This window comes from Alexandromys fortis, unplaced genomic scaffold (genome assembly GCF_014885135.2).
Source record: "Alexandromys fortis isolate MF-2015 unplaced genomic scaffold, M_Fortis_MF-2015_v1.1 scaffold_263, whole genome shotgun sequence".
NCBI classification, from domain to species: Eukaryota; Metazoa; Chordata; class Mammalia; order Rodentia; family Cricetidae; genus Alexandromys; species Alexandromys fortis.
The window spans coordinates 1,297,911-1,318,175 of NW_026068165.1; the positions used below are offsets into that span (position 1 = coordinate 1,297,911).

The 20,265-nt window shown below is 46.1% G+C and overlaps 1 protein-coding gene across 6 annotated transcripts in view; it reads left to right on the top strand.

Annotated features, from left to right (window-relative positions):
- Positions 1-20,265, top strand: part of Rbms2 (RNA binding motif single stranded interacting protein 2) — a 67,899-nt gene that overhangs the window by 6,225 nt on the left and 41,409 nt on the right. Inside the window, exons 2-4 of one of the 6 annotated variants that reach the window (XM_050128126.1) lie at positions 622-763; positions 862-948; positions 5,727-5,787. Coding sequence is in view for 4 of the 6 variants with exons in the window: in XM_050128127.1 (XP_049984084.1) it covers positions 8,964-9,029 (66 nt within the window). In the remaining 2 variants the exon portion in view is untranslated. Of the gene's footprint in view, positions 1-621; positions 764-861; positions 949-5,301; positions 5,597-5,726; positions 5,788-8,831; positions 9,030-20,265 lie in introns of those variants that run through there. The other 5 variants (XM_050128124.1, XM_050128127.1, XM_050128122.1 and 2 more) reach the window with 5 other exon arrangements.

Genomic DNA, 20,265 nt, shown 5'->3' on the forward strand with positions numbered 1-20,265 from the left:
CTGGGCAGGAGGTGAGGGGGGACTGGAGAGATGACTCAATAGGTAAGAGCTCTGGCTGCTTTTATGCAGGTCCCAAGTTCAGTTCTCAGCAGCCACAAGGTAGCTTGTAAGTCTGTTCCAGGGGATCTCTGCCTCTCTTCGTGGGCGTGAGGCAGACAAGTGTTACACACTGTGTGCACACATATGTGCATAGGCAAACACTTCTCTTTCCTGTGTTCTCTCTTTTCTGTTGTTCGAGACAGTCTCACATAATCCAGACTACTTTGAGGATGGTAGAGGAAGATGGCCTTGAACTCCTCCTTCCTCCCAAGTGCAGGGAACACACACGTGGGTGCCTGGGTGCCGCCAGACCTGTTTTACACAGTGCTGAGGCTCAAGCCCAGAGCTTCAGTCATGATAGGCAAGTGTCTTATCAGCTATATCCTCAGCCTTCTTTTTTTCTGTTTTCTTCTAACCCTGCTTTTCCTCTTCTCTTTTTGAGGAGAAAAATTCAATGTTTTAGATGATTTCCATTAGAGAATACTTGCGGCAGACGCATTAGTCAACAGAACGAGTTTTTCTATCTGGAATGGGGTGTGTTGGGGGGGGGTGTCCTTGGTTTTGATAGACCTTATTCCCCAGGTGCTGAGCGTGCTGAGACCATTACCTGCGTGCTGGCCGGGCTTCCTGCCTTCAAGGATACACACACACAGGCTAGAGTCCATCACTTCTGCAGGTTCTCAGTTCTCCACCCTGATTGGGAAGGAACAACATGGCATAACAGGTATCTTCCCTCAGACAGGCGAAGTCCATCTATCTCTAAATGCTTGTGATTCTTACTTGGTAGTATATTTTGCATTGTTTTGTTTTGTTTTGAGACAGGATCTTACCGTGTGACCAAGAAGGACTCATGCAGTTGTCCTGCTTCAGCGTTGAGTGGTGGAAATTTCACGAGTGTTGTCATTCACGGTAAGGATATCCCTGTGTGTCGGGGCCAGGGGGTCTCGTGTACTCTAGGCTGGCCACAAATTCATAATGTAATTGAGACTGTTCTCCAGCTCTGAATCCAAGTCCTTTTACCTCTACATCTTAAGGGCTGGGATTCCAGGCCTGTGTAACTACAGCCAAACCGTGTTGCGTTTTTCAGAAACTAACCTCCAGGAAAATCTGGGCAACGCTGTGAGTCTCAGAGGCTAGGCGTGTTTGCTGTTTCTCCAGAGGCCCCGAGTATGACTCCCAGTGCCTACATTGTTTCTTGAAACCCCAGCTGCAGGAAGTTTAGCACCCTCTTACGGATTTGGCCGGCATACACACAGTCACAAAAATAAAAACTGGTTTTTTTTTTTGTTGTTTTTTGGGGGGGGTGGTGGTATTGAAATGGAATCCTGCTTTGTAGCCCTCTCACTATGTAGTCTCAAACCCAACAAAGATCTTCCTGCCTCTGCCTCCCAAATGCTTGAAGCGTGTGCATTAGCACATCCAGCAAGGGCGAGTGTTTTTCCTCCAGTGCACATTCTAGAGAAGTTCCAAACTAGTCGCTTCGAAATCAGAAGGTGTAAATGTCTCTTTTCCTAGAAGATATTACAAATAATTTCTACTCCCTCCCAAAACAACTCAGTGGCGTTGCCTGCCATCCTACCTCCTCAGGAGAATAGTTAGGAGTTAGGAACCAGGCTGAGCAACATAGAGAGAGCCCCTCTCAAGAAAACCAAACAAAACCAAAAGAATCTAATGCTGGACTCATGGGACCTAAGGATTAGAAATGGACCAAATGCAGAAAGGCATGAACAATCTAACGAAGGAAACAGAAAGGCAGGAGCCATGCTGGAGGGTTAGGGTTCTCCCTGACCCTCCCGAGCAGAACCCTAGGACACTGCTGCCTTCCCCTCCCCCTCACAAAACTGGGGATGAAGCGCACAGGCAGATGCACTCTGCCGGAACCCCAAAAGGTGTGTGTGCTCACCGAATTGCAGTCTCTAGCTAGTGTTGTCCGTGCTCTTTGACCCAACTTTTCTATCATGTGTATCTGGGACATTCTGTTTCTGCGGCCCTAAATTTATTGCATAGACTATAAAAATGTAGTAGTATACCAGGGGACTCAAGACTTATCTGTTGTCTCTCCCTCCTTTCTGAGCTGGTTCTATAGCAGGATGGCCTCACGCTCACCAGGTAGCTGAGGATAACCTTGAGCTTCAGATGCTCCTGGGTGCTGGGATCACAGGTGTGTGCCACCATGCCTTGTTTTAAATTTTTCCCCCCAATATTTATTTATATATTTATTTATTATGTATACAATATTCTGTCTGTATGCCTGAAGGCCAGAAGAGGGCGCCAGACCTCTTTACAGATGGTTGTGAGCCACCATGTGGTTGCTGGGAATTGAACTCAGGACCTTTGGAAGAGCGGGCAATGCTCTTAACCACCGAGCCATCTCTCCAGCCCCTTTCCCCCCATTTTTAAAATGTTCCTTTTGAAGTTACAGAACTGTTTTTTTTTAAATATTTATTTATTTATTTATTAGGTATACAATATTCTGTCTGTGTGTATACCTGCAGGCCAGAAGAGGGCACCAGACCCCATTACAGATGGTTGTGAGCCACCACGTGGTTGCTGGGAATTGAACTCAGGGCCTTTGGAAGAGCAGGCAATGCTCTTAACCTCTGAGCCATCTCTCCAGCCCTGTTTTTTTTTTTTTTTTTTATCAGAGTTTGAAAGGAATAAAACAAAACAAAACAAAAAACAGGGCAGCCAAACTATCAGTCCTGGCAGAGGCCAAGAGGAGGAGGTGAATTAAAGAGAGAGAGAGTTAACGCCTTCTGAGTTAGGGTCAAGAAAGCAGGTAGACCCATCAGCAGCTGCACTGGGGAGAAAGTCTCCCCACAGAGGAAAAGTGCGGCTGTGTAGAGGGGAATGCTGCCTAGGATTTAAGACAGCATCCAAAGGAGAGATAAGATGGCCGGGGGCCATTTTATTATGTATACAATATTCTGTCTGCGTGTATGCCTGAAGGCCAGAAGAGGGCACCAGACCTCATTACAGATGGTTGTGAGCCACCATGTGGTTGCTGGGAATTGAACTCAGGATGTTTGGAAGAGCAGGCAATGCTCTTAACTGCTGAGCCATCTCTCCGGCCCCCTATAGTGTAATCTTGAATGCAACTAAGGTACTGGTTTCCAAAAATGTTCTCTTAAGATCTTCCATGTTGGTCACATGACACTCAAAGGGGTGCACGCTGGGAGACAGTAACTAATCGCGATAACTAATCACGATATCAGCTGGGTGTTCCCTGAGTGTCCCCTTCCTACAGGCTGCATAGGACTGGCTTCATTTGTTTCACTTAAAATGCTAGAAAATAGGTAACTATTTACTCTATTTTACAAGTCTGAGGTACAAGGGACTGTGTTAAAAACGTAAAGACTGCTGTGTTAGCAGGTGGAGGCACCTGAGCATGGGACCCGAATTCCATACCCCGCCCAAGGTAGCTGGAGGGAAGTAGCTCCGGGAACTGCTTGAGAGTCCTCCTGTGACCACAAGCACACTATGGAATTTGGACGTGCACATACACACACACAAACACACAAATAAAAGTCAATCTTTTAAGTTTTCAAACATGTGAGGTAGTTCTCTCAGGGCGAATCGAGGGACTGGACTAAATTGTTAACAAAACCCTGCCCCCAAAATGTGGTACATTTACACAATGGAGTACTACACAGCAGGAACAAATAACGACAGCTTGAATTTTGCAGGAAAATGGATGGAACTAGAAAACATTGTTTTGAATGCGGTAACACAAACACAGAAAGATGATTTTCACATGTACTCACTCATAGGTGGTTTTGAAACATAAAGCAAAGAAAGCCAGTCTATAAACCACAATCCCAGAGAACTTAGACAACAATGCAATCTTGTAAGTAGAGAGACTTACATAGATCTAATCTACATTGTTGAAATAGGAGCAGCGGCGGGGCTGCTTCCCTAGCACCCCGGCCACCTGCTAGCTCATGCCCGAAATAACAACACAGAAACTGTATTCTTTTAAACACTGCTTGACCCATTTCTATCTAGCCTCTTCTAGGCTAATTCTCACATATTAATTTAGCCCATTTCTAATCATCTGTGTAAGCACCCCAAGGTGCGCTTACCGGGAAGATTCTAGCCTACGTTCATCCTGGGCCGGAGGAGCTTCATTGTGTGCATCTGCCCGGGAGAGTGGAGCATGCCTCTCTGTCTGAGGCATCTGGCTCTGAGAGGAGCTGCATTATTTCTGACCTCACTTCCTCTTCCTCCCAGCATTCTCTACTGTTTACTCCACCCATCTATGTTCTAACCAATAAAATGGGCCAAGCCAGTTTCTTTATTAGCCAGTGACCTTCCTCCATCACTACATGGGAAGTAGAAAGTAGAAAAAGACAAGATCTCCTGAGTAAATTGGGAGCATGGGGACCTTGGGGGAGGATTAAAGGGCGAAGGGGAGAGACAGGGAGGGGAGCAGAGAAAAATGTAGAACTCAATAAATATCAATTTAAAAAAAAATAGAAAGAAAAAAGAAAAATCCCTGCCTCTAGGAAGACAAAAAAAATGAATGTTTTCATCACAAATGATAAGTGTTAGAAGGGACAGATGTTTAACCTGATATAAACAGTATATAATGTATACACATATAAAAACACTGGCCAATGTTGGTGTATGTATATATATATGTATATATATTGATGCTTTTATGTATCAATGCATCATTGAGTTTGGGGCCAGTGGAGGCTGCACAGTGAGACTTGACTCAGAAGAGAATAAGACAATTCTACTTTTTAAAGATTAGACGGTGGGGGGTGGCAGTGGTGCCTGCCTTTAATCCCAGCACTTGGGAGGCAGAACTGTGAATTCGAGACCAGCCTGGTCTACAGAGCAAATTCTGGGACAGCCAGGTGTACACAGAGAAACCCTGTCTGGAGCAACAACAGCAACAGCAACAACAACAAAACCACACAGACACACACAAATACAGCAACAAACCAATTTATTAATATTACTTTTTTTTGAGATGGGGTTTTTCTGTGTAATAGCCCTGCCATGGTGAGATGCCAGTTAATATCATTTAGACATTTAGATAGATGGGTCAGGATATGGTGAATGACAGCTTCTGAGGGTGGAAAAGGAAGTTCTTGAAGAATGTGGTGTCCCCGAGAGATGCTGTTATTTACTTTTATGCTGTGCTGAACTCTCGTTTCCAGGCTCAGTGGCCATTCCCACGATTCCCACGTTGAGGCTGTCCCCACCCTTCCTGTGTCCCTTGAGTTGAGCAGGCGCTTCCTGTCCTGTTGTAAATGAAAGTAGAGTTGGGGATAGCTCCGCATATGTTTGCTCTGCAGAATGCTGGTGCTGTCTGTTCCTTTATCACAGCAAAACAGTGACGGGAAAACCAGAAAGCAGAGCTTCATTTCAGAGAGGGTTTGGGTTTAAGGTCTTTTTGGAGCGTGTGTGATGGCAGCCGGGAGAACTGAGGAGGGGCTCTGAGGCCCGGCAGTCTCCCTCCCTGTTCTGGGCAGATGGGTGGACTTCTGTGGGTCATTCCTAGGTTTTCTTTTCTTGCTACAACTGTTCCTTCGAGGGCAGAGTGGAGGTGAGTTTACCCCGACTGCGTGGGATTCCTGTCTCTTACGTTCTATTCTTCTTTCCTAAAAAGTCTCATCTCCTCCTTTGTGAGACTTTTGTGAGCTTTTTTAAAGAGTTATGGTTTGTTTCTTTGACAGCTCAGAGACGATATCCTAACTCTGCGAACTTCATTCGGCGTGGCGAGAAATTCCACACCTGGTGAGTTTTTCTACTTGATTAAGCTTCAGGGGTTTTAAGGGCTAAGGGGATAATAGAATAAAAAGTCGAAGCGTTGGGCACGGTGGTTTAATCTGTGGCCTAGCCATCAGGAAAGCAGGCATGAGGTTTAGGAGTTCATTATTGCTGGCTGTGTGGAGCCCAGCCACAGCTTGGGCTACTTGAGACCCTGTATTTAAAGTATCAAGCAGGGCTGGAGAGTTGATTCGGTGGTTAAAAGCTTATACAAAGGACCAAGGCTTGGTTCCCAGCACCCACATGGTAGATCACAAACATCTGTGACTGAAGTTTTAGGGCATCTGATGCCCCCTTCTGACCTCCATAGGCACCAGGAACACACGTGATATATAATACTTACACGTGATTTAAATAAAACTAACTTTAAAAAGAAGCATCAAGTATAAGCTGGGGGCTGGAAATGTGGCTCCGTGGTAGAGCGCTAGGTCACCTGGCGTCATTCATCAAACCAAACAACCAAACCAAACAAACACACAAAACGAGGCACTCTTTTTTTCTTTCTTGGTTTTTCGAGACAGGGTTTCTCTGTGGCTTTGGAGCCTGTCCTGGAACTAGCTCTGTAGACCAGGCTGGTCTCGAACTCACAGAGATCCGCCTGCCTCTGCCTCCCGAGTGCTGGGATTAAAGGCGTGCACCACCATCGCCCGGCCCAAAAGGAGGCACTCTTGAGCGTGTCTACGCTGTCTACGCTAGTAGGCCTGCATTAAGGCAGGGGGATAATGAGTTTGAGGTCAGTGAGAGCTGCAGATGAGGCCCCACCTTACATAAATAGGTAAATAGATAATAAATAAGATAGCTTTTCTTGGGCTGAAGACGTTACTTTGTATAGCTTAGGGAGTGGTAGAGCGCTGAGCGTACTGAATGGAGCCTTTTGTTTTGATCCCTGCTACCACCAAAAGTAGCTAAGTACAATGACAAGAAAATAAAAGGCTTCTACTTGTTCAAAAATCACCAAGCCCCGAGCTTTGTGAAATTGTTCTGATGGATGGCTTTTATTTATTTACTTAATGATTTATTATTTTGGTTTTGCTGTGACTGAAGGCACGAAAGAGCCACCGTGCCTGGCTCAGGGCGCCTTCCTTGCTGAGACTTTGAAGTGGGAGAGCTGACGTCAGCCTGTCTTTCCCGTCACAGAGCTAATTCGTGTCTGCTCTGTGTATTCACCTTTGTTCTGCTTACTACGTTGTGTGTGTGTGTGTGTGTGTGTGTGTTGGGCTGTACATGCCACAGCGTGTGTGTGTGTGTGTGTGTGTGTGTGTGTGTGTGTGTGCAGGTCAGAGAACAACTTCTGGGAGTGGGTTCTCCCTTTAACCATGTGGTGCCAACAACTGAATCCTGATCTTGGACACCTTTACCAGTTGAACCATCATCCAAAAAAGAAAGAGAGAGAGAGGGAGAGAGAGAAAAGTGTAACCTAGAGCCTAGGCTGGCCTGCACTTGTGATCCTCCTGCCTCACCCTCTTTGGTGTGTTCTCCATCTCTCCAGCCTCGGCTAGCCTACTGTTCTGAAGATCAGGCTAGCCTCTGGCCTCAGACTTGGTTGGTCGTCCTTTATGTGTGCTGCAGTTACAGCTTTACAGGGTGCATCTCCATTTCCAGGCCATGAGCTTGCGTTTTCACTATTATTATTATCTATTTATTTGCTTTTTTAAGATTCATTTTCTGGGCTGGAGACTGGCTCGGTGGTTAAGAGGTTAAGAGGCGGATCTTCCAGAGGACCCGGGTTCAGTCCCGGTACCACGTGGGGCTCACACCTTCCTGTAATTGTGGTTCCAGGGGATCTGACAGCCTCACCTGTCCGACACACATGCAGGCCAAACACCAATGCACATAAGACCACCAAAAGTTCATTTTTGTCTTTAAAAAAATTGTGTGTATGAGAGAGTGAGTGAGTGAGAGAGAGAGGGTGAGAGGCTATGACAGAGTGTGACAATGTGTGTGTGAGAGAGGCAGGGAGAGAGGGAGAGAGAGAGAGAGAGAGAGAGAGAGAGAGAGAGAGAGAGAGAGAGAGAGCAAGCACGTGAAAGCTGGAGCAATAGAGGTGATCATAAACCACCTGATACGGATGCATGCCAGATGTGAGCTAGGTCCTCTGGAAGAACAGCAAATGCTCTTAGCCCCTAAGTCCTCTCTCCAGCCTCCATGTTCTTTCTTAACATGTTAAGAGCAGTCTAAATAGCCAGGCAGTGGTGGTGCACACCTTTAATCCCAGCATTTGGGAGGCAGAGGCAGGTGGCTCTCTGTGAGTTCGAGGCCAGCCGGGTCTACAGAGCTACTAGCGCTAGATCAGGCTCCAAACCTACAGAGAAACCCTGTCTCGAAAAACAAAAACAAAACGAAAGTCAGCCTAAATATAAAGTAGTTTGAGCTCCAAGCTCTTCTACACACTGCATCTCAGTATAGTTTTCTATACATGCTCTGGGAGGCAGAGTGGGTGGGGGGGGGAGGGACCTTTTACATCAGACTTGAAATCTTAAAAAAAAAAATTATTACATTTGTTTTGAATGGCGTGCCACAGTGCGTGCTTGTGGGAGAGAAAATTTTGTTCCTCTCCTTCTACCTGGTAGATCTGAGGACCTAACTTAGGCTTGGCAACCTTTACCACTAAGCCATCTTGTAGGCCGAGCTTGAAATCTTGTAGCTGAGATTTGAGGGAAAGGAAGTTTCAGATCAAATCAAAACAACAACAAAAATCGTTGTCTTTCATTGTTAGTAGGATAATTGTGTTATTGCAGTAATCAGAACTTGTTCGTGAGGGAATGGGTCTGCATTTGACAGGGACTAGACCTAAGAACTCTTCCCTCTAGCTCCAACTACTAAGCCTAAGGAAAACAAACCAGACTAGAACATCCTGGGCATTAGGACCCAGTGGACGTGGCTTGTCCTGACTCTCGGTTAACTTCTGTCAGCTAAGCGAGGCAGACCTAGCTCATTCTTCCCGCAGGCCCCCCCCCCCTCTCTCTCTCTCTCTCTCCTCTCGCTTGCTCCTTTTCTCCCCTTTCTCCTCCCCCTCCCTTCTCCCTTTCCCTCCCTCTTTCCCTCCCTTCCTCTCTCCCTCTCCTTTTCCCCCTCCTCCCTCCCTCTCCACCCCCTCCCTTTCCTTCTCTCCTTTCTCTTACTTCTCTAACAGTAAAGAAAACATGCTGCTATCAGTGACTTCCAGGCCTGGGATTTCGACTTTTGGGTATAACAGGAACAACAAGAAGGTAGGAAAATGCTTTTGGGGAATCTTGCTCCTTCTTTCCCGAGGGGTCCGGGAGTGCCCTTGGTTTAAGCATTCTCCTTTAAGAGGGGAACGAGATTCCTATCTCCCCCTTCCGCGCCTCTGCTTCTGCCCCTTCTTTCCCTGCCTTTTCGCACCTGGTTCTGGAGTTGAAGGACTTTAGAACCAGGGTTTGTGAGGCCGGAGAGGGCCGGCGGAATAAGAACAGTCAACTTTGCGAGTTTGTGTCTTATGAAATGAAGTTAGTTTGACTGTCTGCTGATGTGCCGATGTTCTTGGGGACAGTGTGTCATCCCACACCTTGTCCCTAGGCTCATTCCCCACAAGATTATTTTATCACTTTGGCTACTTGTGTCTTCCCCTACCCCCATTCCACCTCCCTTTTTACACAAACCAGATAGCCGAAGTCACAGGTATTCCCAGAGGACTCCGGGCTCATCAAGAATTGAGTTTGTTTCTCGACTGGAGACCCTACCCTACTCCACCCATCCTGGCAGAGGAATTTGGGGAGATAACAAGCTTTGGGATTAAGGCAGGGAGCTCTGTGATTCTTTGGGTCTTGCCTTTTGAGCGGATACTTGGAACCCTGCAGATAGCCAGGCTCAGCAAGGATTCCTGGAGTCTTTATGATTAACCCCTGGCTGCCTGAGAAGCTAAGCTATGGTTGAGTGAACAGACAGCCTGGAGAGAGATGGACAGTCCTGCCCCTTTGCCAGAGAATATCCTTGGCAGTTTCTTGGTGTCTCGTGGCACACAGCTGGAGAAGAACTTTAGCAGGGGAACTTCCAACCCGTTCTGGACATTTTTGTTCTTCCAGAATTCTGTGCTTAGCTTCTCTGATGGAATGTTGGAGCTAGAGAAAGATTCACGTTCTCTTGGACCTGAAGAGACCATTTCAGAGACTGAAACATTAGTATCTTATCAGGGGAGGACCCTAGTAAGTCTTAGTTTATGTGGCATTCATTCTGTTTCTATGCTTACAGAAATAAAACTCAACAGCCAGGCGGTGGTACGGGCCATGAATCCTAGCACTTAGGAGGCAGAGGCAGGCAGATCTTCGAGTTCTGAGTTCAAGACCAACGTGGTCTACAGATCAAGTTCCAGGACAGCCAGGGCCACACAAGAAAACCTCTCTTGAAAAACCAAAAAGAAAGAGAAAAAGAAAGAAAGCTGTATACATATTTTGATTACATTTTATAATAATGTATCAATATGGATAATGTATAGACTGATTTCCTGTCATATATTATTTATTTATATGTATGTTTGTTTGAAAGGGGAATAGGCCACCTATCTTTATTCTCCTCAAATCTATATAGTACTGTAGAAAAGTTTCCTTCTCTCTCTGTCTCTTTCTCTCTCTCTCTCTTTTTTAAAGATTTTATTTATTACATATACAATACAGTGTTCTGCCGCCATGTATGCCTGCAGGCCAGAAGAGGGCACCAGATCTCATTTTAGATGGTTGTGAGCCACCATGTGGTTGCTGGGAATTGAACTCAGGACCCCTGGAAGAACAGTCAGTATCCTTAACCTCTGAGCCATCTCTCCAGCCCCTCTTTTTTTTTTTTTTTTTTTTTTGTGGTAAGTTTTGGGGTTTTGAGATGTGTCCTCCCTCTTTACCCCAGGCTAGAACTCACTCTGTAGCCCACGCTGGTCTTGAATTTGCTGCTGCCCTGCGAAGATCACGGGCATGGATGAGATGAGCCTCTGCACCTGGATCACTTTTCTTTCTCTTCCTTTTCTCCTCTTCTTCCTTTTTGTTTTCAGTAGGGTTCTGTTACGTAGGCCAGCCTGGTCCTCAAACTGTGATGCTGTTGGCTCAGCCTCCCCACAGCTTCCATTACAGCTCCTTCCTGATTCTTCTTCCATTCAAGTTTCTCCAGATAACGGTTAAAATAAAACTGAATGAACTTCCGATCTGAATATACCGAAACCGTCTTTTCTCAGGTCTCCACTCCCTGTGGATTATGAGAGGTGTTTAGGATGCAGATTCTGTTTTTTGGTTTGGGGGCTGGAATTTATGGGCTTGCACATGCTAGACATGCGCTTGGCAACTAAGCAAACAGCCTAATGTTTATATCCTAAGCCTAGGAGAGTGCGAACAGCGAGAGCTAGGTCTGAGGGTTTGGATTTAATCTCATATCTCTTCCTGATAATTTATAAGGTCTGGGTGGCTAGAAGGGGGGACATCTGCATTGTTACTAATATATGGTCAAGAATTCTGGGGGCTGGTGAGGAAAAGCGATTGCCACACAAACCTGATGACCCGATTTCCAGCCTCAGGTCCCATGGAAGAAAGAGTGAATCACTCCCTTCCTGACGTTTGTCCTCTGACCTACACACACACACACACACACACACACACACACACACACACACACACACACAGTGGGGCATGTGTATGTGCTCACACACACATACTAGATACACACTAATGATAATAATAAAAAAGAGTAAAAAAGTAATTTAAAAAAGTCTTTGGGGGGGTCTGTTAAGATGGCTTAGCTGGCAGAGGTCGTGCTTTTAAGCCCAAGGACATGAGTTCCGTCCCCAATACCCCCGTGGTAGAAGGAGACTACTCCCGCAAGTTATCCTCTGACCTCTACATCACAAAATAAGTAAATGAAAATGTTCGGTGAAAATAGAAGTCTTCAGATTCTTACAGTCAGTTCTAAAACATTGGAAGTTGTATTTGTATATTGCGGCTGTGCACATGACCAATTTTGTGTGTTTTGTGTACTTGTGAATTTGTGTAATATGAACTGAGACATATGACTGATTGTGTGTGTGTGTGTGTGTATGGCCTTGTGAATTCTGGGTACATGAACTGAGACATATGACTGATTTCGTGTGTGTGTATGTGTATGTATGTATGGCCTTATTAATTCTGAGCATATGAACTGAGACATATGACTGGTTTCCTCTGTGTGTGTGTGCGTGTGCGTGTGTATGGACTCGTGAATTCCGGGCATATGAACTAAGACACTGCTGTGTTGTTCTTTATCTTGCTATTGACAGATGAATTTGATAGTTTGATGCATTTGTTTCTATGTTTCAGGAAACAAAGAATTTCAATGTATTTTCTCCTGTGCTGGTTTTGTTTTATTTTGGCTGTTTCAGTTCTTTCTGTGTAACCCAAATTGGCTTGAAACTTACTCTAGCTGTGTAGACCAAGGTGCCCTCAAACAGAGCTGCCCTCCCTGCTGGCTCCAGCCTCCAGACTCCCCGAATTACTGGCAAACACCACCAGGCAAAGCAATTTGTGCATTTTTTTTTTTTAATGTGCATGGGTGTTTTGCCTGCAGGTATGTCTGCAGACCACATGTGTGCCTGTTGCCTTTGGAGACCAGAAAAGTTGTTGAACCCCTGAAACTGGAGTCAACAGACAACAGTGGGTGCTGCGAACCCCGCCTTGGTATTTTGAAAGAACAGCCAGTGCTCTTAACTACTAAGCCATCTTTCCAATCCATTTTGCACACTTTTTACCTAAAGTTAACAATTTTAAAGATCTTGGGATGTGGAGGGCTGGAAAGATGGCTCAGAGGTTAAGAGCACTGACTGCCCTTCCAGAGGTCCTGAGTTCAATTCCCAGCAACCACATGGTTGCTCACAGCCATCTATAATGAGTTCTGGTGCCCTCTTCTGGCCTGCAAGCACACATGGAAGGAATGTTGTATACACGATAAATAAATAAATCTTTTTTTTAAAAAAAAAAAAAGATCTTGGGATGTGCATGGTAGCCTTCTGTGAATTTAAGGCTAGCCTGGTCTATGTAGAGAGAACCTGTCTCAGAAAAACAAACAAGCAACTTGGTCTAGTGTCACACATCTTTAATCCCTGCAGAGGCACGAAGATCTCTGAGTTCAAATCTGGCCTGCTCTGAGATCCAGGGCAGCCAGGACTACATAGAGAAACCCTGTCTCAAAAAATAAAACAAAAGAGAGAGATAAAGAGAAATTTAAAAATCTTTTGTTAATTTTTAGTGATAACCATAAAATGTGCTTTTAAAAATTAAGAACGAAAATATTTGTAAAATAAAGTCCTGTAGTTTCTTCACATCTGTCTTGCTTAGACCCCACTTCTGGAGGAAATGTCTGCCGGTAGTTTGGTGTACTTTTTCCAGACTTCATACTGAGACAGTTTCACTGCAGGTGTCGGGGCACAGACCCAGCGCTTAGGAGGCAGAGGCAGGAAGATTGCCAGAAGTCGCCGGGGTAGCCTCTGTCACACTGCAAGAATCTGTCTAAAACAAAAGCTGAATGTCACACGTCTGTCATGCAGGTGCAGGCATTCTGTTGAACCAACACTTGGAAGATAAAGGCAAGAGGAAAGTTAGGAATTCAAGCCCAGGCCTCACACAGCTCATTTGGTAGAGTTCTTGTTCAACACACATGAAGCCCTGGTAGTCTCCAGCTCCCAGCACCCCATAAACAGGCTGAAGCCATACATGCCTGAAACCCTCACCCTCAGAGGCCCAAATTTATGGCCAGCCTCATCTACATAATGGTTTCTAGACCAGACCAGGTTCATAGTGTGACCCTGTCTCACAAAAACAATAAAACTCTTTGGGTGGTGGTGGCGGCGGCGCACGCCTTTAATCCCAACACTCAAGAGGCAGAGGCAGGTGGCTCTCTGTGAGTTCGAGGCCAGCCTGGTCTACAAGAGCTAGTTCCAGGACAGGCTCCAAAGCTATAGAGAAACCCTGTCCCAAAACAAACAAAAAAGAACCTGCCGTGACGTGGGGGGCAGGAACTGTTTCCCCCCACATGTGTGCTGTAGCGTGCGTGCGCACAATAAAAATGTAATCTTTTTTTTTTTAATTTTTTTTTTTTTTTTTTTCAAGACAGGGTTTCTCTGTGTAACAGCCCTAGCTATCCTGGAACTTGCTCTGTAGATCAGGCTGGCCTCGAACTCACAGAGATACACCTGCCTCTTAAGTGCTGAGGTTAAAGGTGTGAGCTACCATAGCCTGGCCAATATAATCCAGTTTTTAGAAAATAAAGTAAAAATGGGGAGCTTATTAGTAAACGGCTTGCCTAGCATCTGTGAGGCTCTTGGCTCCAGCCCAGCATCCCAAAAACCAGCGTGCAGTGGGTCCTGTCGTCCCAGCACTTGCAAGGTGTGTGTGTGTGGGGGGCAGGATCAGAAGTCCAGGGGCATCCTGGCTTACTTGGTTTACTTTGGGATACTTGGGACCCTGTCTTCCAAAAACAAAAAGGCTGGATGTGTTTGCATACTCTTAAATCCCAGTGTTTGGGAGGCAGAGGCAGGTAGAGCTCAGAACTGGAGTCCAGTTTGGTCTCCTAGTGAGACTGTCTCAAAACAGCAACAGCCAGACGTGGTGGCACAGGTCTCTAAAAGAGAACACATAGAAGCAGGGTATTTTACTTTGAAGCATCTCCTGTATTTCACTCACCAAGGGAAGGTTTCTCTGAGTAATTCGTGGCAGTCATCATTTTCTTGTTTCTTTTGTGTTTAGAGATGTAGTCTCACGTAGCCTAGGCTGATCTCAGCCTTGGTAAAAGGCTGAACACCTGATCCTCTTGTCTCTACCTCCCAAGTATATGGGATAATTTGCATGTGGCGCCAAGTCTCTCTGAAAGTCACAGTTTTCTTATTCTGCTTGTGGTGGGGGAATGGGGAGGGGAGTTTCCAGCCGGGCTGTCTATACCATTGAGCTCTGGGGATTCGCTTCTCTCTGTCCCAGTGATGGGACTTGTGAGGCTATGCTTGGTTTCACGTGGGTTCTAGCGGGGAAGGTGATTGTGTGTAAGAATGTTTCGCTACAGCTGGGAGGTGGTGGTGTAGGTCTTTTATCCCAGCACTTGGGAGGCAGAGGCAGGTGTGGGTCTACAAGACCTAGTTCCAGGACAGGCTCCACAGCTACAGAGAAACCCTGTCTTGAAAAATAAAATAAAAAATAAATAAATAAAAAGATTGTAAATTCAAGAGCAGTTTTGACTGCGTGAGACCCTGTCTCAAAGAAGCGAAGTGGAGGCTGTGGTGGAGTCTCTGAGATTGGGTGTGTACTGCTCTTGTAGAAGACCAGAGTTAGATTACAGGATCCACCTCAGGGACCTTGCCCATAAATCCAGCTCCAGAGGGACTGGGTGCTTCTGGCATCTGTGGGTTCCTGCATTCAGGAGCGTACACACACACACACACACATACACACAGAGATCATTAATTTTTTAAAACATTTATATGTATGTGTGTGGGTAGGTCCACACAAGTGCAGGTGCTCACAGAGGCCAGGGATGCCAGATCCCTTAGAGGCAGACTTCCAAGCATTTGTGAGCTACTTGATGTGGGTGCTGGGAGCTGAACTTGGATCCTCTCAACCACTGAGCCATCTATCTCTAGTCCCTAAAAATCTTTTTTTTTTTTTTTTTTTTTTTCGGGGAATGGAGCTATAACTTTTTGGTAAAACACTTGCTTACCTCACTCAAGACTCTGGGTTGAATCCCCAGAACCACAAAACAAATTAACGAATAAATAAAAATTTAAAATCAGCTAGTAAAGGCATTCTTTCTTGGGACATTAAATTTCTGTCCTTTGGAATCAAAATCGTTACAAAAGGGAAGCAAGCTTGTTGGCACCCAGCATGGGCCTGGAGTCCCAGCACTCCGGAAACAGAAGCTAAATGACTATGTGGAGTTCGAGGGCAGCCTGTTCTTAGAGCAAATTCCAGCCCACCCAGAGCAAGACTCAGAGAGAGAGGAGAGAGAGAGAAAGAGAGAAGAGAAAAGAAGGAGGAGGAGGAGACTATAAGTAAAGACATAAAGTTACAGAATGGAAAAGTGTGGATTTCAACTAGAAGAATTTAATGTGATTACTTAAAGAAATGGTAATGGTCTTGAACCACGTAAAAAGTAGAAAGCAAGAACGTTAGCTTGTAGGTCTGAAAACTGCGCCCTCATGTTTGGAGGCGCTGCCTCGGTGCTGAGATGAAGTAGGGAAGGAGGGGGAATGTTTGGGAATCAAGGGATTCCGCCTGTGAGAGGTCCCGCCTTCCCTGACATCATCTGGCATTTGCTAAAATTTTTCTCCCCAGCAGCCATGGCCTTTAGAAAGAAGAAACTGGACTGCTTTTGGTTTCGTTTCCCCCTTCCCGCTCCCATGTGTCTGTATGGTGTATGTGTGGATGTATGTGTGTTCACGTGTGTCTCCCCCCCCCCCCCCCCGTGTGTCTGTGTGGTATAGCTACTCCGGCTAGCTGGTTTGCTCTAGAAGCCCCATTGCCACCTTTGGAGCCTGGAATCACAGGTGGACACCGCGTCCACCAGGGAGTTATGGCATTTGCATAGGTTCTCAAGATCTAAACCCTAATTCTCGGGATAGACTGCTTGGCAAGTCTTTTACCTGCTGTACCATCTCTTAGCTGTGCATGTGTGCACGCACGTGTGTGTATATGTGTGCACATATGTATGTGTGTGGTGTGAGTGTATGTGTATGGCGTGTATGCATGTACATGTGTGATATGTGTCTGTGTGTATGCATGCATGTTCAAGTGTGTGTGTATGTGTGCATGTGTCTGTGTGTTTGAGATGGGCCTCTCTGTAACTCAGACTAGCCTTCCTTACCTCCTGATCCCGCGGTTGTAGGTGTGCACCACACTACCTGGCATGGGACTGATTTTGATTTGAGATAATTTACCTTCACAGATTTTTCTCACAAGACATGGTGGCACACACTTATGATTCTAGCACTTGAGAGGTAGAGGCCAGACTAGCTTCAGCTGTGTTCTTAGGTCAAGGTCAGTCTAGGTGACACAAAATGTGTCTAAAGTAAATAATCTGAATTCCTGTGGGCACGTATCTCCGCCCACACAGATTTCTTGGTGGGCCAGATTCTGCTCTGAGCGGTTCTTTCATTCTTTCCCCTGGTTCCTAGGTCCACAGTCTAAGCCCCTGCTCCCTGCTCCCTGCTCCCCGCTTGTGTGTCTTCTTTTGAGTGAGCAATGGTGTTGACAGCCGATGACAGAGACCTCCTCTCTTTCATGGTTTAGGGTTCTGTGGTCGAGGTCTTGGGCCCGCCAGGCCGGAGCTCTGTAGGTCCATCCCAATTCTCCGTTCTCTCGTTTCAGTCCACACTGGGGCTTCACTGGTTATTAAGCTTCTCCTGGAGCCAGGGTGGTGGAGCTCGCCTTTAATCCCAGCACTGTCTTCCGCCCTGTGCGCGTTTGGAAACTGAGTCTCCTGAAGCACCAGGTGCTGCTTCTCGTGCCCCTCTGCCAGGTTTCCCCACAGAATGCTGTGGTGCCAGGAACACTCCTCTAATCCAGCTCTGGCAGCAGAAGCAGGTGGACCTGAGGGCTTGCCTGCAAAGTGAGTTCCAGGCTAGCCGGGAATACACATGGCAGAGAGATCCCATCTTAAAGAAAAATCATAAATTCTGTGACCTTCCTTGGGAAGCACTGTCTACTTGAGTGTGTGTGATACTGCCATTCCCTTCTCTGTTTGTTTTGTATAGCTGGGAGCCCCTGTAGCCCAGGCTTGCCTTGGCCTGGTCATGCTGTTTGACCTCTGGAGTGCTAGGGTTACAGGTGTGTGCACCAATCCCAGTTATGCTGTGTGGGGGCTGGGGCTCAGGGTTCATCCATGCTAAGGACTCTGGGCTGCCTCCTCGGTCAAGTGTCAAGCTTTGCTTTAGTTTTTTTTCCTTGGATTTTCGAGACAGGGTTTCTCTGTAGTTTTTGGAGCCTGTTCTGGAACTAGCTCATGTAGACCAGGCTGGCCTCGAACTCACAGAGATCCACCTGCCTCTGCCTCCTGAGTGCTGGGATTAAAGGCGTGCGCCACCACTGCCCAGCCCCCTTTACGCTTTCTAAAAGTGACTTATGCATACACACGTGTGCATGTGTGCGTGCTAGCACACACACGTGCATACAAACACATACAGTGCACACATGCATGAGCACACATAGTGCATACACGCACACACACACACACCCTGGGAGCACACGCCACATGTGGAAGTCCATTCTTTCTTTCTACCATGTTGGTCTCTGAGATCAACTCAAGTTGAAGTTTGGTATCAAAGATTTTTACCTGCTGAGCCATCTTACCACCCCTAAAATTCCTTTTTTTTTTTTTTTTTTCTTTTTTTGGTTTTTCAAGACAGGGTTTCCTGGAACTCACTCCGTAGACCAGCTGGCCTTGAATGCCTCTGGAATTAAAGGCATGCGCACCACCACTGGGTTTAAGACTCTTTTCTTAATAAACAAAAACAAACAAAAAAACCAAACAACAATAACAAAACTGTAGGTCTCTAAATAAATAAATAGTTTTATAGGCATGGTGGTACATAGCTGCAATCCCAACCCATCAAATGTGAATGGATGAGGATCAGTAATTTAAGGTCACCGTGGCTGCAGAGAGAGTTCAAAGCTATCCTCAGCTACCTTAGACCCTGCCTCAGAAAACAACCTATCAAGCAACCAAAGGCAGTAATATCAGTATCAGTGACGTGGATGCCTGTGTGGCTGTGGCGTCTCTCCCCCCATTGGTTGTAATATCAGTGGATGCTGTCTGGCTGTGGCATCTCTTCCCTCATTGGTTGGACTTGACTGATCTGCCTGGCTAGCCAGCGTCCCCTTCCCCTCTCACCACTTCCTGTGAGTCCTCAAAGCTGTGTGTTGAAGAGGGGCCCATTCCTACGCAGGGTCTGAGAAGAAGGTGTGTAGTTATAGCTGCACTCCCGTGTTAGTGCTCATGACAGGTAGCATGTAGTAAATGGATCCCTGGTCCATGGCAGAAAGAGGTAAAATGCTGTTACTTTCGAAAGCTTGGCAGCTACTAAAGGTTAAATACAGACCCAAGAATTCCATTCCTAGATGTTTACCCGAGTTGGAAAACACGCACACGGGTGTTCACAGCCGCATTATTCATAATGGTTCCTACGTGACAACTCCTAACCCCCATCAGATGGTGAAGGGTCAGTGAATCACTGGGCTGTGCAGCCGGGTAAAGGCATGAAGTAGAGATGCTTGCTACAAATGGATTAGTGGTGAGCTCGTGGAAGAAAGGCGTTCCGGGAGAGCATATGGAGAATGGCTCCATTGTGTGCAGTGCCCAGAACAGGCAGACCCATAGGGATGGGTTTCTTTGGGGAAATAATGGAAATGTTTTACAATTGAGGTTATGATTATACAACTCTGTGATCTAAATAACAGTTCATTTATGTTTATATATTTGTGTGTATATGTATGTATGTGTTAGCGTATGTATGTATAGTATATGTATGTATGTGTATGTATGTATGTGTAGTGTATGTATGTATGTGTGTGTAGTGTATGTATGTATGTATGTATGTATGTGTAGTGCATGTATGTATATAGACCAGGTGTCTCTGAACTCACAGATTTCTGCCTACCCTTGCCTTCCAAGTGCTGGTGTTAAAAGCGTACACCACAGTGCCTGGTTGTAACTTGGGTGCCCGCGCCAGCAGAAGCCTGGAGAGTGTATTGGATTTCCTGCAGCTGAAGTTGCAGGTTTATCAGCAGCTTGATGTGGGTGCTGGAAGCTGTCCAATCCCATGCAGGAGCAGCAAACACTCTTAACCCTGAGCCATCTCTCTAGGCCCTGAAATAATTGTTTGAAACACGGCTTCACTTTGTACTCTAGGGTAGCTGGAACTCACTCTTAGCTGAGGATGGCCTTGAACTCAGGCTTGGCCTCTGACTCCAAAACTTGTGATTCTAGTCATGGACTACCATGCTCAGTCCTCATTTCTAAAAAATGTTTTATTAGCATATATTAATTACATATACTAAGAGGTTTCCTGCCGGGCGGTGGTGGCACACGCCTTTAATCCCAGCACTCGGGAGGCAGAGGCAGGCGGATCTCTGTGAGTTCGAGACCAGCCTGGTCTACAAGAACTAGTTCCAGGACAGGCTCCAAAAACACAGAGAAACCCTGTCTCGAAAAACCAAAAAAAAAGAGGTTTCCTTATGTGCATAGTATATTCTGAGCGTATTCATAGCCCTTACCTTCTCTTGTCTCCTTCCCATTACCACTAATCCCCCTCCCATCTCTTTGCTCTAGTGTCTTCTGTGTGTGTGTGTCTGAGTGTGTGTTTGTGCTAGTGTGTGTGTGTGTATGTTTTGTTTGTCAGTGTGTCTGAGTGTGTGTGTGCTAGTGTGGGTGTGTATTTGTGCTAGTGTGGAGGTGTGTATGTTTTGTGTGTCAGTGTCTAAGTATGTGTGTGTTTGTATA